Source organism: Sturnira hondurensis, unplaced genomic scaffold (genome assembly GCF_014824575.4).
Source record: "Sturnira hondurensis isolate 20B ecotype Veracruz unplaced genomic scaffold, ASM1482457v3 Scaffold0017254, whole genome shotgun sequence".
Classification (NCBI taxonomy): Eukaryota; Metazoa; Chordata; class Mammalia; order Chiroptera; family Phyllostomidae; genus Sturnira; species Sturnira hondurensis.
The window spans coordinates 1,532,471-1,546,815 of record NW_028089885.1 but is presented as its reverse complement, the minus strand read 5'-3'; the positions used below and the strand labels follow the sequence as shown (position 1 = coordinate 1,546,815).

At 40.9% G+C, this 14,345-nt stretch overlaps 1 protein-coding gene across 1 annotated transcript in view; it reads left to right on the top strand.

The window, feature by feature from the left end:
- Nucleotides 1-14,345, top strand: part of MAPK1 (mitogen-activated protein kinase 1) — an 82,273-nt gene that overhangs the window by 60,225 nt on the left and 7,703 nt on the right. The window contains exons 7-8 of the mRNA XM_037067474.1: nucleotides 11,038-11,147; nucleotides 13,313-13,438. Of these exons, the coding sequence (XP_036923369.1) occupies nucleotides 11,038-11,147; nucleotides 13,313-13,429 (227 nt within the window). The 3' untranslated portion in view covers nucleotides 13,430-13,438. The remainder of the gene's footprint in view (nucleotides 1-11,037; nucleotides 11,148-13,312; nucleotides 13,439-14,345) is intronic.

Below are 14,345 nucleotides of genomic sequence, written 5' to 3'. Positions count from 1 at the left end.
CAGAGTGACTAGTTTTCTGCCTTACAGTTTCTTCGCTACTTTGTAACTTGGATTACATTCACTTTTTTAGGGCTTAAAAAGTCTAGGATACTGCAAAACAAATTACTCTTTTTTTCATCGTATTTAATAATTTTCATAGTGAAGTTTATTGAAGAATAATTTGTGTGGAGTAAAATTAATGCTCTTTAATTATGCAGTTCTTTGAATTTTGACAAATGTATACAGTAATGTTACCTCCACCACAATCAAGATAATGAAATAGTTCTTCAACCCCAAAAGTTGCCTTGTGCTCTTTTGTACTCAGCTCCCTCCCCTAGTCCTTGGTAGTTTCTGATCTCATTTCTGTCCCTATAGTTTTGTCTTTTATAGAATATAATATAAATCCAATTTTACCAAATACAGCCTTTTATGCCTAGATTCTTCCACTTGAGATTTATCTGTGTTGTTTGTATCAGTCTCTTCAATAAATGATACTGGAATAATTAGACATCTATATGCAAAAAGGAGAAAAGGAACAAAAACCTACTGAAACTATTATGCTTTGTGAAGAAAACAGGATGATCTTCAAGACCTTAGGTTACATGAAGATTTCTTAGATAGGCTTCTAAGAGCATGATTTATAAAAGAAAAATTAATATATTAACCCTGGCCAGCGTGGCTCAGTTGATTGGAGTGTTGTCCCGTAAACCGGAAGGCTGCGAGTTTGATTCCCAGTCAGGGCGTATGCCTGGGTTGTAGGTTCAGTCCCATTTGGGGCACATGCATCGATGTTTCTTTAAATTTTCCTTCCTTCCCCACTCTCTTATAAAGAAAAAGTAATACATTAGATTTTATTCTTTGATATTTTTAAGTTAACTTTATTTAATAATTGTATTATACTTTATTCTTATTTAACATGTATTTGTTAAATATATTAAGTAGCAATTTTTAAAAATTATATAAACCTGTAGTAGGCAGAATAATAACCCCACCCAAAGTTGTCTGCATCCTAATTCTCAGATTTTGAATATGTTAGACTACCTGGCAAAGGGGAATTAAGGGTGCTAAATTCAGCTGACTTTAAGATAGGGAGATTATACTGGATTATCTAGGTGGGCCTAATGTCATGGCCATGACATGGTCCTTAAAAGGAGAAAGAACCAGAGAGAGAAAGAGAGAAAGGCTTGCTAGCACCTTGTGCTTGTCGTTCCATATTTTTCTTTATCTCCATACGTATGCGTATTTGTACCTAAGTAATTATTCCTAGAAGTCATTGTTAATGGAATTGTCATGAGTATTTTTCCGTGTTGGTATATATGTCCAGTTTATCTTTAATGATTTTACAGTATTTTCATCCCGTTTTCTGTTGAAAGTAGCTTTTTCTAATTTTTGTTATTTTATGGATGTGGGGTTTTTTTTGTTTAAGATTGTATTTATGTATCTTTAGAGGGGGAAAGGAAGGAGAGAAGGAGAGAAATATCAGTGTATGGTTGCCTCCCGTGCATTCCCTGCTGGGAACTGGCCTGCAACCCTGCCACGTGCCCTGACTGGGAATCGAACCACGATCCTTTGGTTCGCAGGCCTGCTCTGTATGTGTATTTTTTTAAAGTATTTTCAGTATTTAGAAATAGAACTTTTTATTTTGATTTTTTAAATTTTTTGAGAGAAGGAAAGGGAGGGAGGAAGAGGGAGAGAAACATTGATGTGAGAAACATCAATTGGCTGCATTGCATACATGTCCTGACTGGGGACAGAACCTTAAACCGAGGCACGTGCCTTGAATAGGGATTGAACTGACGACCTTTCAGTTCACAGGACAACACTGAACCAATTGAGCCACAAGCAGCCAGGGCATGTGTATATTTTTTAAATTTTAACAACTCTCTAATTAGATGTTGAATTTGTTTCATGTGTTAAACTGAATTAAGGTTCAGAAACACTTGGTGTTTAAAATTGAATTTCTTTTAGATATAGAAGGAACTATCCTTTAAAATTCTCATATAGTCCTGGCTGGTGTGACTCAGTGGATTGAGCCCTGGCCTGCAAACCAAAGGGGCACTGGTTCGATTCCCAGCCAGGGCACACGCCTGGGTTGCCGGCCAGGTCCCCAGTTAGAGGCATGCAAAGGCAACCACACATTGACTTTTTTTTCCCTCTCTTACTCCTTCCCTTCCCCTCTGTCTAAACATAAATAAATAAAATCTCTGGTAGAAAGATAGTATATTATCATGGTAGACAGTTCGAAAGTTTAGAAAGAATAAATAGGTAAAAGGATAAAAAATACTCTTTAATACCAGAATCCCCCAAAAACCTGTAACATTTTGCTGTACCCAATGTTTGCACATCTTCTAACTAGTTAGAAATTGTAGGGCTTTAGTATTTAGAACTTCACATAATTGTACATATTCCTGATACATAACTTGTATACAGTATGTGCCACGTGATGACAAGGATACATTCTGAGAAATGTGTCATTAGGCTATTTCTTGTCATTGTGCAAACATCATAAAGTGTATTTACATACAAACCTAGATGGTGTAGTGCACAGCTGGGCTATACAGAAGATATGCCAGCATTGCACACGTGGTTGTTCGATGACTGAAATGTCATTGTGCAGCACGTGACTATTACATTGTCCCAAGTGTGTTAACTAAATCTTATTTCCTGAATTGCCTTTTTAAAAAGGTGTGTATGTAACAAAACTGCATAATTAAGACTTCATGATAAATAAACTTCCAGACTTTCCTCCTGTTGGTTTTCTTATTGTTTTCTATAGTTAGTCATGAGTTTTGTATAAGACTATTTGTAAGGCTTTTTAAAGCTTACTTTCCTTATGTTAAGGTTATGAACTTTGAGATTGCTTTATCCAGATAATAATTAACACCACTAAAGTCCAGAAAGTTAATTTTGAAGTGCAGATTTTGGATGAATACAATGAAGCAGGGAAGGTCTGTAAATAGATTAATGTGGAGAAATGGCGTTGGCGGCACTAGAGTGAGCGGTGCATCATCCTGCATTAGGAGCACGGGCTTTGCAGCCAGACTTCCTGGGTTCATGCCATAGCTCAGCAGCTTAACTATGTGAACTTTGAACAGACTAACATCTCTGGGACTCAGTTTTTCCATTTATAAAGTGGGGTTACTAACAGTACATGTATCACTGAGTTGTGTGATACAGAACCTATATCACAGGGTTTTATCACTGGCATTTGTAGGCCTAGATCTGAGGTCTCACAGGACTGACTTTTTCATTTATGTATCTTGGACATCTTTCCACTCTGTAGTTATAAAGAATGACTACAGTGTTTCCTAGTAGGGGTGACCCATAATATCTTTAGCCAGTCTCTCATTGGACATTGAAGTTTACATCAGTTATCTATTGCTACATAACAAGCCACTTCACGCCATTACTCAAGGCCTCAAGATGACCACTGCATATTTGTTTATAAAACCATTAGGCTGGGCACAGTTGGGTGGGTCTGCTGTGCTCACCTGAAGCTGTACGGTCTAAGGAGGCCTCACAGTGTCTCGGAATTGATTCGCCTCTCATCCTACACTGGAGCAGCCTGGGCCTTTCGTGATGGCAGAAATATTCCAAAGGAGCCAGAGCAGAAGCTGCAGGATCTCTCAAGGCCAGGTCTCAGAACAGCAGACACTTCCGCCACATTATCTTGATCAGAGCAAATCACAAGTTCACCCTAGATTCAAGAAGTGGGGAAATAAATTCACCCATTGACGAGAGAAGCTATCAAGAATTTGTGGCTACGTTTAATCTGCCTCCAAGTTGTTTGTAGTTTTTTTGTTTTGTTTTTTACTATTACATACATACACTTGTTTGTTTAATAAATAGATTTGAGTGTCCGTTCTATGCCATCAAGGGTTCTAAGCCTTGCACATAAAACAGCAGCAGTAAGACAGATTAAGAGCCTGCCTACAGGGAACTAACAGTCTGGATTTATGTGAAAATGACATATAAAGAAATTAATGGAAGACCTCAGGGAACTCAAGAAATTAAAACTTTTCATGCTGAAACATTAGTGCATTTAAGTTTGGTCAGTGACAGTTCACGGAAAAGGAAGTGTAAATGTCCCTTAAATATACGGAGTGGTACTCATTTTTATTATATAAGATATGAACTTTGAAAAGTCAGTAGTTCTGTTTTTTCCCCACTCATTATAGTAGCACGCATCAATAAGTGTGATGACTCACTGTGTGGTCGAGGCTGTGGGGAAATGGACGTGCTCAGAGACAGCTGGTGGATTGTACATTGGTTGGATCTCTCTGGAGGACAGTTTGGCAATTCTCCCACATATCTTTTGTTCCAGCAATTCTGACTGGGTATTGAACTTTTGGGTCTGCCAACCAAGTGAGGGAGAAGTGGTGTTTTAATTTTTTGTTGAATTAAGAGTGGGAATGAATATGATATGTTCACGTTTGTTGGGAATTTCTGATTGCTGAGTCCCTTGAACCAGTAGTAGTATAGATTTTTCTTCAAAGGAGCCCAGCTTAAGATTCTCTCCAGAGTCTTGAGGGGGAAAGAAATGATTATTATTCAGCAGATGGTGCTGGGCTAGTTGAATCTCTATTTGGAAGAAAAACAATTTAAATTATTACATCAAAAATAAATCCAAAAGAATTAATGATTAAATACCTTTTTAAAAATTATACTGTTAAAAACTAACAGTATTTATAGAGCATTCAGTGTTTTTCTAATCTCTGCATGGAGAATGACTATATTCCTATAAGGTTTAAAAACAAAACAAACAGATGGTAGACGTGATCACATAAAAGTTTTAAAACTTAAAATAGATGAGCTAGATCAGGTGTGGACAAGAGATATAAAATGTTCTAAATCGAATAAGATTTTAAGGGGCCCTGTCCTGTCACTTTGAAGGCAGCACAGCGTAGTGGTGAAGCTGTGTGCACTAGAATGGGTCTCACACTTTTGAAAAGTTAATTAACCTGTCTGTTTCACAATTTCCTCATCTCAAATTGGGACAAATAGCATCCCCCCCCCAATGTAGGATCATTTGGGACGGTTAAGTGAATTATCAGTTATTAATGTTAGACCCATCATTAATATTATTAAGTGTATAAAGAGCAGAGAGAAATCTCAAGATTTCATTGGAGAAATAAATGAGCAAGGATAAGAACATAATTATAGAAATTACACAATTAAGAAATTTACAGAATCATATAAAGAAATTCTGAGATGAACCCTGACTGGTGTGGCTCAGTGGATTGGGTGCTGGCCGGCGAACCAAGGGGTTGCCATTTTGACTCTTAGTCAAGGCACATGCCTGGGTTGCAGGCCATGTCCCCTCTCTCAAAAAATTTTGAGATGAGGAAACCTATAAGGAGGAGCAGCTTGAGGGGGAGCATTTGAGAATTTAGTGTGTGCCATGTTAAATTTAAGCCACCTATTAGGTAGCAGAAACACACTAAATAACAAGTGTTTATTGAGTGGTTGAGTAAATTATGGTACATATACTTAAAGGAATATTAAAAGTCAAAGTGCCTGGCTGGCATAGCTCAGTGGATTGAGTGAGGGCCTGCAAATCAGGGTCGCCAGTTCAATTCCCAGTCAGGGCACATGCCTAGGTTGCAGGTTAGGTCCCCAGTGAAGGGGCACATGAGAGGCAACCACACATTGACATTTCTGTCTCTCTCTTTCTCCTTCCCTTCCCCTCTCTTTAAACATAAATAAAATTTTTTTTAAAAGTCAGTGATTTTTGGTAAAAAGTTTTATAGCATGGGAAAATACTAATGATCAGTATTTACTGGGTAAATAATACAGCATTTATAATATATGCTGTGATCTCAATTATGTACAAGAAAACACATGGAAAAATTCTATACAACATGTCAAAAGATTTGCAGTGGTTGCCATTGAATGATAGGGCTGAGGAACTGCGGTGACATAGATTTGAAAGTCAGCCATTTCAGTGCTTCTCAGTTCCACATAACAAGAACCTACTGCTCACCGACTTGGGCCTGAAGAAGGACTTGACTGGCTCTCATAACTGAAAGGCCCAGTAATGTTGGGGTTTCTAGAAACAGTCACTTTGACTGGAACCCGGACTCTTTACTTTCAGGAATGCCTTCCTCGGCACTCTTTCCTGTTTGTCTCTTTCTTACGGTCACAGGATGGCCACCAGCAGCTCCACTGACAGATTTGCTGCTCATTTCAGCCCAAGTATGGGCTAGTACTCATTGCCTCTTTGTACCCATCCTCACCTAGTCATTGTGGCCAAGGGAACCCACCTAGGTGACTGGCCAAGCCAGTGTTATCATTCCCACAGCACAGCCAAGGAGTGTGGTCAAGCTTGAGAGACCCCTGTGGCAAGTGCATCTCCACGTGGGCAGAGGGCTGTGGGCACTGGCAAGCAAAACCAACAGACAAAAAGAGACAAGGGATTCTGCATGAAAGAAAGTTGAGTTCTGTTCTTTCTCCTTCACTTTTGTTTATATTTTAAAATTTAAAAACAATGGAGTCTATAGGAAGTCTCTTCATTTCTGATGTAACCTACTGTTTGAAAAGCTTCTAGACTGTTATTGTTCCTATAAATATACAAGTTGTAAATGCGATCATAAGCTATATTCTTTTTAATTACCCGTGGAAGGTTATTATTTTGAAGCTTGGGTGAGAGTTCCAGGCTAAGGATAGATTTGAGAGTTATTTAACACATGGCATTTGAAATCATGCAAGATGTTGAGAGGATAGAAGAAGGAGATAAATAAAAAGCTAGATAAATGAAGTTTCCTTCAGTGGGCAGTGGAATAGCAGCTCTTGAAGACTGTAGAGAGAATGAACAAATAATAACTAGTACAATAAATATTTCACAGAAGTAGAGGATGGCGTTTTATACTCAAGAGGACATGTTCAGTAGTCTCTGTGCAGCAGAGGGGCTTCCAATTAAAAGGTCATTGGGGACCACATAGCAGCAGTTAAGACATTAGTGTATGTAAGAAGTTTGAAATGGAAAGTGGAGACAGAAAGGACTGGTTTAGGTGAGGGGTGCTGGTTGTGACAAGGCCACACATTGGCTTTAGCTAGAAAGAGGATCTCCTCTTTCCACAGTGAGGATGTGTGTGAATCTGGGTTGAGGGACATCCAGGAGGGTCACTCCCGGGGATCTCAGTTTTCTCATTATCACCCTTAGTCAGATCTGCTGAGAGTGATGAGAGCCAGTGGTCAGGAGTGTCATGAGTTAAGTCATGTTGAGGAGCATGTTAGAGTGGAGAATAGGCTGCTAGGGATTTCCTAGAGTTGTTGGTGGCCTTTGTGAGGTTTAAAAAAAAAAACCCTGCATTTTTGTACCACAATAGTTCTCTGTAGCAAACTCCTTACACCTCTGAGGTCTCCAGGGCTTTTTAGGGTTGTCTGTGAGCATAAAACTATTTTTATACTAACACCAAGGCCTTTGCAGCCGTCTGCACTCTTGGTGCAGAAGCAGTGGTGAGCAAGACTGCCAGCCCCTCGACGCAGGACAAGGTGGCGGAAGTGCCATGCCCTCACAGCTAAAAACCAAGGCCAGCCAGTGAGAATGTCCTTATTGAAGCAGTAATAAGTACTTTATTAAACCCCATTCTTCACATATGTCTTACTAATGTTCTATATGACAAAGTGGGAAATGCACACAAAACATGTCTGCCACATGTGAATGCTATGGTCTTCTCAAGGAAAGTGTTGGCGCAGTTTGAATTAATGAGCTGAAGCAGCTGCCTTTTGAGATTGAATGTCAACAGTTTTTAAGAGTAGGTTTCTGTGGTCAGAAAATGGTGGTGACACAGTTTGTACAGCTAGGCCTTTTTCTTGGACTCCATTAAGAAACTTGTGTTGAGGCTGGAAGTGACATATTGCAGCCTTGATCCAGGATCAGTTTTTCAGGATAGGCAAGATGGACCCAAACCCTTGCAGTAGAGAGCCAGTCAGGGGACCCGCCATGGGGCCTGGGCTATGAGGGGAAGAGAAAAGCCTGATGGGCCAGATGGGTGGGGTTATATTGCTAAGCACCCACTGAAGTTAAAGAGGTGTGGGTTCTGAGGGCACCGGGGAGACTCAGAGATCATGGTCAGCCTTGGAGGGACTTAGGTCTTTCAGGAGAAATAAAACCTATATCCAAAGACATACACGCACAGGCAGCGTGATCCATGCCATCTGAGTGGTGCCAGTGGATGGCTGTGTGGCGAGGGAGAAGGGAGGCCAGGCACTCTAACTGGCATTGGCACCTGCCAGCTGCTCCTCATTTCTCTCCTTTTTCCCCTCTGTAGTTGTGAATAATTCAGAAATGGTTCCTGGAGTAAAAGGAGGCTAGAGATTCAGTTATTTTTCTAGTAGCAAAAAAAAAAAGTTATCTTTTGAAATTGTACCTGGAAGATTAAGGGCCTAGAATTCTTTAACTTAATGAAACTAACAGCCCTGGCTGGTGTGGCTCAATGGATTGAGTGCTGACTAGCAAACCAAAGGGTTGCCAGTTCAATTCCCAGTTAGGGCACATGCTGGGTTGGGACCAAGTCCTCAGTGGGGGGCATGAGAGAGGCAACCACACATTGAAAAGAAACTTACAGATCTGTTTTAGAAATGCTTAAACTGCAATTATCTAGGTGCCTTCAAGTGGGAAAGTACTCCCTACCCGCCCCCGGCCACTACTACCATTTAGAAATAATGCTGTTAGCATCAGACTGGCCAGAACCACCTGGACTTTCCCTAACAAATGGTGTCTAATTGGGCATAAGGGCAAAAGACTTCTAATATCAGGACAGTGCTTGGGGAACTGTCTGTGAGCTCTTTGGGGGGAGGGGTGATTGGGCCAAGGCAATGAAGTTAGATTTCATTACCTATGTTACAGATAAGACTCTAAAACTTACTCAGCAAAGGGTGTGTCATGTGTTCACATAGCGGCCTGGTGTTCCATGGGACTCAGATTTGAGCAAGAGATGCCTGAGTTCCTGACCATTGTGCTGCACTGTCCTGACCCTTGATGGAGCCTTCTCGGAAATGGAGGCTGGTTGTGGGCCCAGGACCCCCCGTCACAGCTGCAGGAATGAACACCTCTTCTGCTGCTGCCCAGACAGTGTTTCAGTCAAAGCCCAAATATGTAGATTCCTAAGAGCCTCCTCTGCTCTGAAAAGTCTTCTAGCCTATAGAACAAAATGTCATTGTTGCCTGATTTCCTTACGTACACTTGTATGTGTTCAAAAGATTATCAGTAGAGGCAAAAATTCATTTTATGTGCTTTAAAAAAGCTTAAAGTTTACTTTGTGAACATGAGAAAAATTCTTTGCTATGTGGAATTTATTAAGTCCAACATGTGGTTTACAACATTATCTATTTAATTGTCTTGAAGATCAAGAAGGGTGACATGCAGCAAGGGAAAGTCACTAGTCAGAGTCAGAAGTGAGCATGCAAAAGCATGCGTGTGCACGCACACACACATTCACCCCTTAGAGTGAACTCAGGCAGTTAGGTGCCGCCTCAGCCCTCCACCTGCTCTCTCGAGGTTGTCTTCCTGGCACATAAGCAGCCACTCCAAAAGGTATACTGGCCTGCTACTATCAAGGATTGAAAAAAAAATTTTTTTACAGTTATTTGTTTGTTTGTTTGTTTGTTTGTTTATATTAGAGAGATGGGAAGGGAGGGACAAAGAGAGGGAGAGAAACATTGATGGGTTGCCTCTTGCACACCACCAACTAAATACCCGGCTTGCAGCCTAGGCGTGTGCCCTGCCTTAGAATCAAACCTGCAACCCTTTGGTTCATAGGCCTGCGCTAAATCCACTGAGCCACACCAGCCAGGACTGAAAATATTTTTTAGTGATTGAATGAGTAAAATGATTTTCCTTAATCATTCTACTTTTAGAACTCGTTGGCATGTGCTGATTTGCACATGCATGCAGTTGATAACCTAATCATCACTGTTTGATTAGTTGATGCATCTCACTGGTTTTTTTTGTTGTTGTCACTGCATTTTCTAAAAATAATATATTCTCTTTTTCAAGCTTGCAGTAGATTTTCAGGCTTGATCCTTGAGGCCCTTGGATTTTTCAGAGGTGCCTCGGGGCTGTGAGCTAGGACTTAAGAGAGGCTTAGGTAACTTTGTCTACCCTCTGTCTTGAGGCTCCTTTTGGGATTTAAAGAAAGGACCTGCTTAAATTGAAACCACTGGTCTGAGCATGATTAAATAAGAGAAAACATTTTAAAAAGAAGCCCCCTTTTGCTACCTGTTTACTTAAACAATACATCTTTCTCATTGAAGTTTACTCCTGACTAAATACAGGAATCGTTCTATCACATTTCCTGTAACCCTTGTCCCAACAGCAGTTAGCCATGCCCTTTGGCTATCCTCATGGCTCGCAGTGGTCCCTGGACACTAGGAGTCCAGAAGGATAAACTGTTCATTAGCCACCCACCCCTTATCTATTCCTGTTGCCACGCTCCCTACTGTTACACTCTCAACATGAAAGAAATGTTCAGCCGCTGACTATGGTCTGGTCAAGAGAATGCCCTTAGTTTGGGGCCCTGGAGAACAATGCTAAGGTGCAGAGTAGACCGGTGCCTGTGCTTCACACATGACTATCGGCCAGGACCTGGAAACAGGAGGCTAAAAGCACATAGGAGAACAAGTGACTATTTTCTTCTGTAACCTTGGAGGTCTTCTCTGTATGTTGAAAGATAAATTGACCATTGCAGAAATCACTTTGGAGTTGACTTGAAAGAAGTACATACATAAAGTTACTGCTTTTGACACCTACAAAGCAGAGTAGTGATTTAGGAAAAAAGTCCAGGTGTAGTAGGCAGACTTGGGTTTGAAATTTTTTCTTCTACTTTCAGTCCTTGGCTGATCACCTCACCTTTCTGAGTCTGGGTCTGCAATTGTCAGATGCTTACATACTCAAGAAGCTCAGAAATATAATAGACACACAGTGTGCTGACTCTTCTCCCTAAGGCAGTGATTAGCTCAGCTGTTTTGGGGTGATTTTACTTAAACAGGAAATAGAAAGTATTTCAGTTTTTATTTCTTTGGCTTCTCACCACTGCAAAATCTTTGTCTTTGTAGCTCTGGATTTACTGGACAAAATGTTGACCTTCAACCCTCACAAGAGAATTGAAGTGGAACAGGCACTGGCCCACCCATATCTGGAGCAGTATTATGACCCAAGTGATGAGGTAAGAGCCACTCCTCCTAGCTGCTTCTGCAGGGACATGTCTGAGCCAGCAGCAAGCTCAGTCAGGAGGGAACCAGGTGTCATGCTTTAAACTGTTTTGAGGGGTACTAAGTGGTGCCTTATCTGGTCCTCCCACCACACCCACATCCTCAGCCTGGAGGCCTAGTTGTGTGAGCACAGCTTGAAACTTCTTCTCGGCCCCCTGCAGCAGAGGTGGGGTGGGGATGGATAAAGGGGAGCGCAGATAAGGTTCCGTATTGGAGACTATCGTCGTACTCTATGGCCCTAAGAAACACCTGAACCAAAGTGCCTGCCTTGAGTAGAGGGTGTTACAGAGTGAGGGGGTGGGGGTCAGCCTGGGCAGTTCCCAGTGTGGCTTGGTGACTTCATGTCTGGTGTGCCTCCCTGAAGATGGGGACACAAGAGACTATTGTGGTAAGAAATGATGAATTTAGAGATCAGCGTGACGGCTCACCAGAGCATTCTGGACATCCAGCTAAAGATAGCAGAGGAAAATGCAATTATGAACCAGAGTTGAGCTGTTTCTAGTGGAGGCTCATATGTGCAGAAAACAAGCCTTCACACTCCTATTTTAAAAAGAGAGAGAGCCACAAGGAATTTATTACAATTAAAGGGGAAAATGGAAGAGGAGAGGAAAAACTATAAAAGCCAGTGGCTGATACAGAGAAAGAAGAAATCAAAAAGAGGAAGTATTAATTAATCAGGTTTCCCTTTTACCTTTATCCCCTCCAGAAACAATTAAGGCATTTTGCAAAAATACCTGCAACGTAGTAACAGCGAACTATCTGAGAGTATGCCTTTTGGAGCCTTTGCTAGGCCTGTGAGCTAGAGATTTCCATAGGCCTTGTGTTCTAATCATAGGCTGGGGTGCTACCCCATACCCAGGGGGGTTGGGAGGGTTAGAAGGATGGTGTAGGTGGGACCCCTAGTGTGATCCCACACAGAGTCATCGTTACAGAGATCTAGCCATTTGATTTTCTCTAACGGACACGAATCCTTTTCCCCCTTTCAAGAGGCCAAAGCTTAGTACAGTTTGGAGTCCACATTTCTGTCCCCTAATGGTCTGGTGTGAAAAATGCATGAATAACTACTAGACATCCAATGATCAACAACTTGTATTATTATTAGGTTAGTTCTATAACATAGAATTAGAGGTTAATTAAAAATCAAAATATACATAATAATGACTAACTTCATTTTTTGGTAAGTGATTATATATGGGAGTTATTTGACATAAATAGTTCAAACCTATACTTAAAAAGTTTTCTGATAGCACTTTCACAGGTCCTCCCCAGGCAGCAGGGCCCAGATTTGGTAGCTGGTGCTGCAAGAAACACACACACACACACACACACACACACACACACACACACACACACACACACAAACCCCACCCACCCCCCCACCCACCCCCGTGCATCCGTGCCCTGGGGCTGTGCAAGTGGCAGCTGTCCCGCAGTGGCACAGAAGGGGGAAGTCTGCTGGCTGTTTATAGAGAGCACTAAATTGAAACAAAGGAAAAATACAAGGAAGATCACTTTGTAGTTTTGTTATAGTTATTATTATTAAAATTTTGGAGTGTATCCCACCCAGTCTTATATTTCTATATCTAAATTTGATTAGATATCAAATATCTAAATTTAGATATCTATATCTAAATTTAAAATAAAATAGGGTTCATCCTGCTTAACACAAACATGGGCATTTTACTATGATATCAGTCATCCTTTCAGTTGCATTTTTAAGTTCCATAATATTTCTACATATGAAGATACTGTGATGTATTTAATCAAATGCATCTACCTGATTAGCATGGGTTTTGATCATATAAATATACCATCACCAGCACCCCTACACATCAAGTTTCTGTGATTTTTAACTTTCGGTGCCTTAAAACATTTGAAAATTATTCTAGGACAAGGTTAGATGACTACTCTACTCATTTGCTCCCCGTCCATTTATTAAGTACTCGTACGGAGTGCACTATCAGGCATCTGGGGCACAAGTACCTACTTACCATGATTCTCAGTCTTTAGTACATCAGTCTTGTATAAATTTCTAAGCCATAGTCATTTTAAGAATCAATAAACAATTTCCCTAACCATAACAACTGTTGTTTAGTAAATATTTTGTTTCTTCTTAAAGCCCATTGCTGAAGCACCATTCAAGTTTGACATGGAATTGGATGACTTGCCTAAGGAGAAGCTCAAAGAACTCATTTTTGAAGAGACTGCTAGATTCCAGCCAGGATACAGATCTTAAAGTTGTCAGGTACCTATAGCTTTGGCTGTATAATAAAAGCTGGTGAAGGAGAAGGGATACAAATTAAAAGTTATTTAAAAGAAAGAGGGATTTCCATGGGCCTTCATGGAAGCTCCATAAGGTTAGATTGTAGGATGTGATGGACAATACAGTGATATTGGTAGATTTTTTAAAAAACAAGTTCTCAAAAAAAATACATGCAAATCTTGATTTTAGAGAATATATGGAAGAGGAAAGTGAATAAAGTTTATGTTAGACCTCTGTTGAAAAGAAGAGTGAAGTAAACAATTACAGCCCAGAGTTGAAACATTTGTTGGGGAAATGCTTCAGACAGGCTGACATGGAGGGAGTGGAGGTGTCCCTGTGGTGAGTAGTGGCATCTTGTGCGGAGTGCAGACAGGGCCCAGGGGTGCTGTGCTTGTGTTGGAATAGGAAGCCACCACCCTGGTGACGTGATGTAACAGTGGATTCTGCAGCGGTGCACATTTGGGAGTTTCTTAGCTGCATCTCTGTTCCATTTTCTCATGCCCTGTCATTTTCATTTTTGTATGACGAGGCCTTGGGACAATGGCTCAGGCTGAGGGTTGGTCCCTGGTTGACTCTGTTGGGCAACATCCAGGCTCGAAAGTAGAAGCTGCTTGAAGTGGATTTATTTATTTATTTATTGTTATTTGTTTGTTTTTAAAGAGAGGGTAAAGGAGAGATAAAGAGAAACATCAGTGTGTGGTTGCCTCTCGTGCACCCCCTACTGGAAACCCAAGCATGTGCTACCCTGACTGGAAGTCAATCCGGTGACCCTTTGGTTTGCAGGCCGGCACTTAATCCACTGAGCCACACCAGCCAGGCTTGAAGTATTTTAAATAGAGGTTATGGAACTGGTCAGAAGGCATTTGAAGGGTTGAAGAGCAAAAAGAGG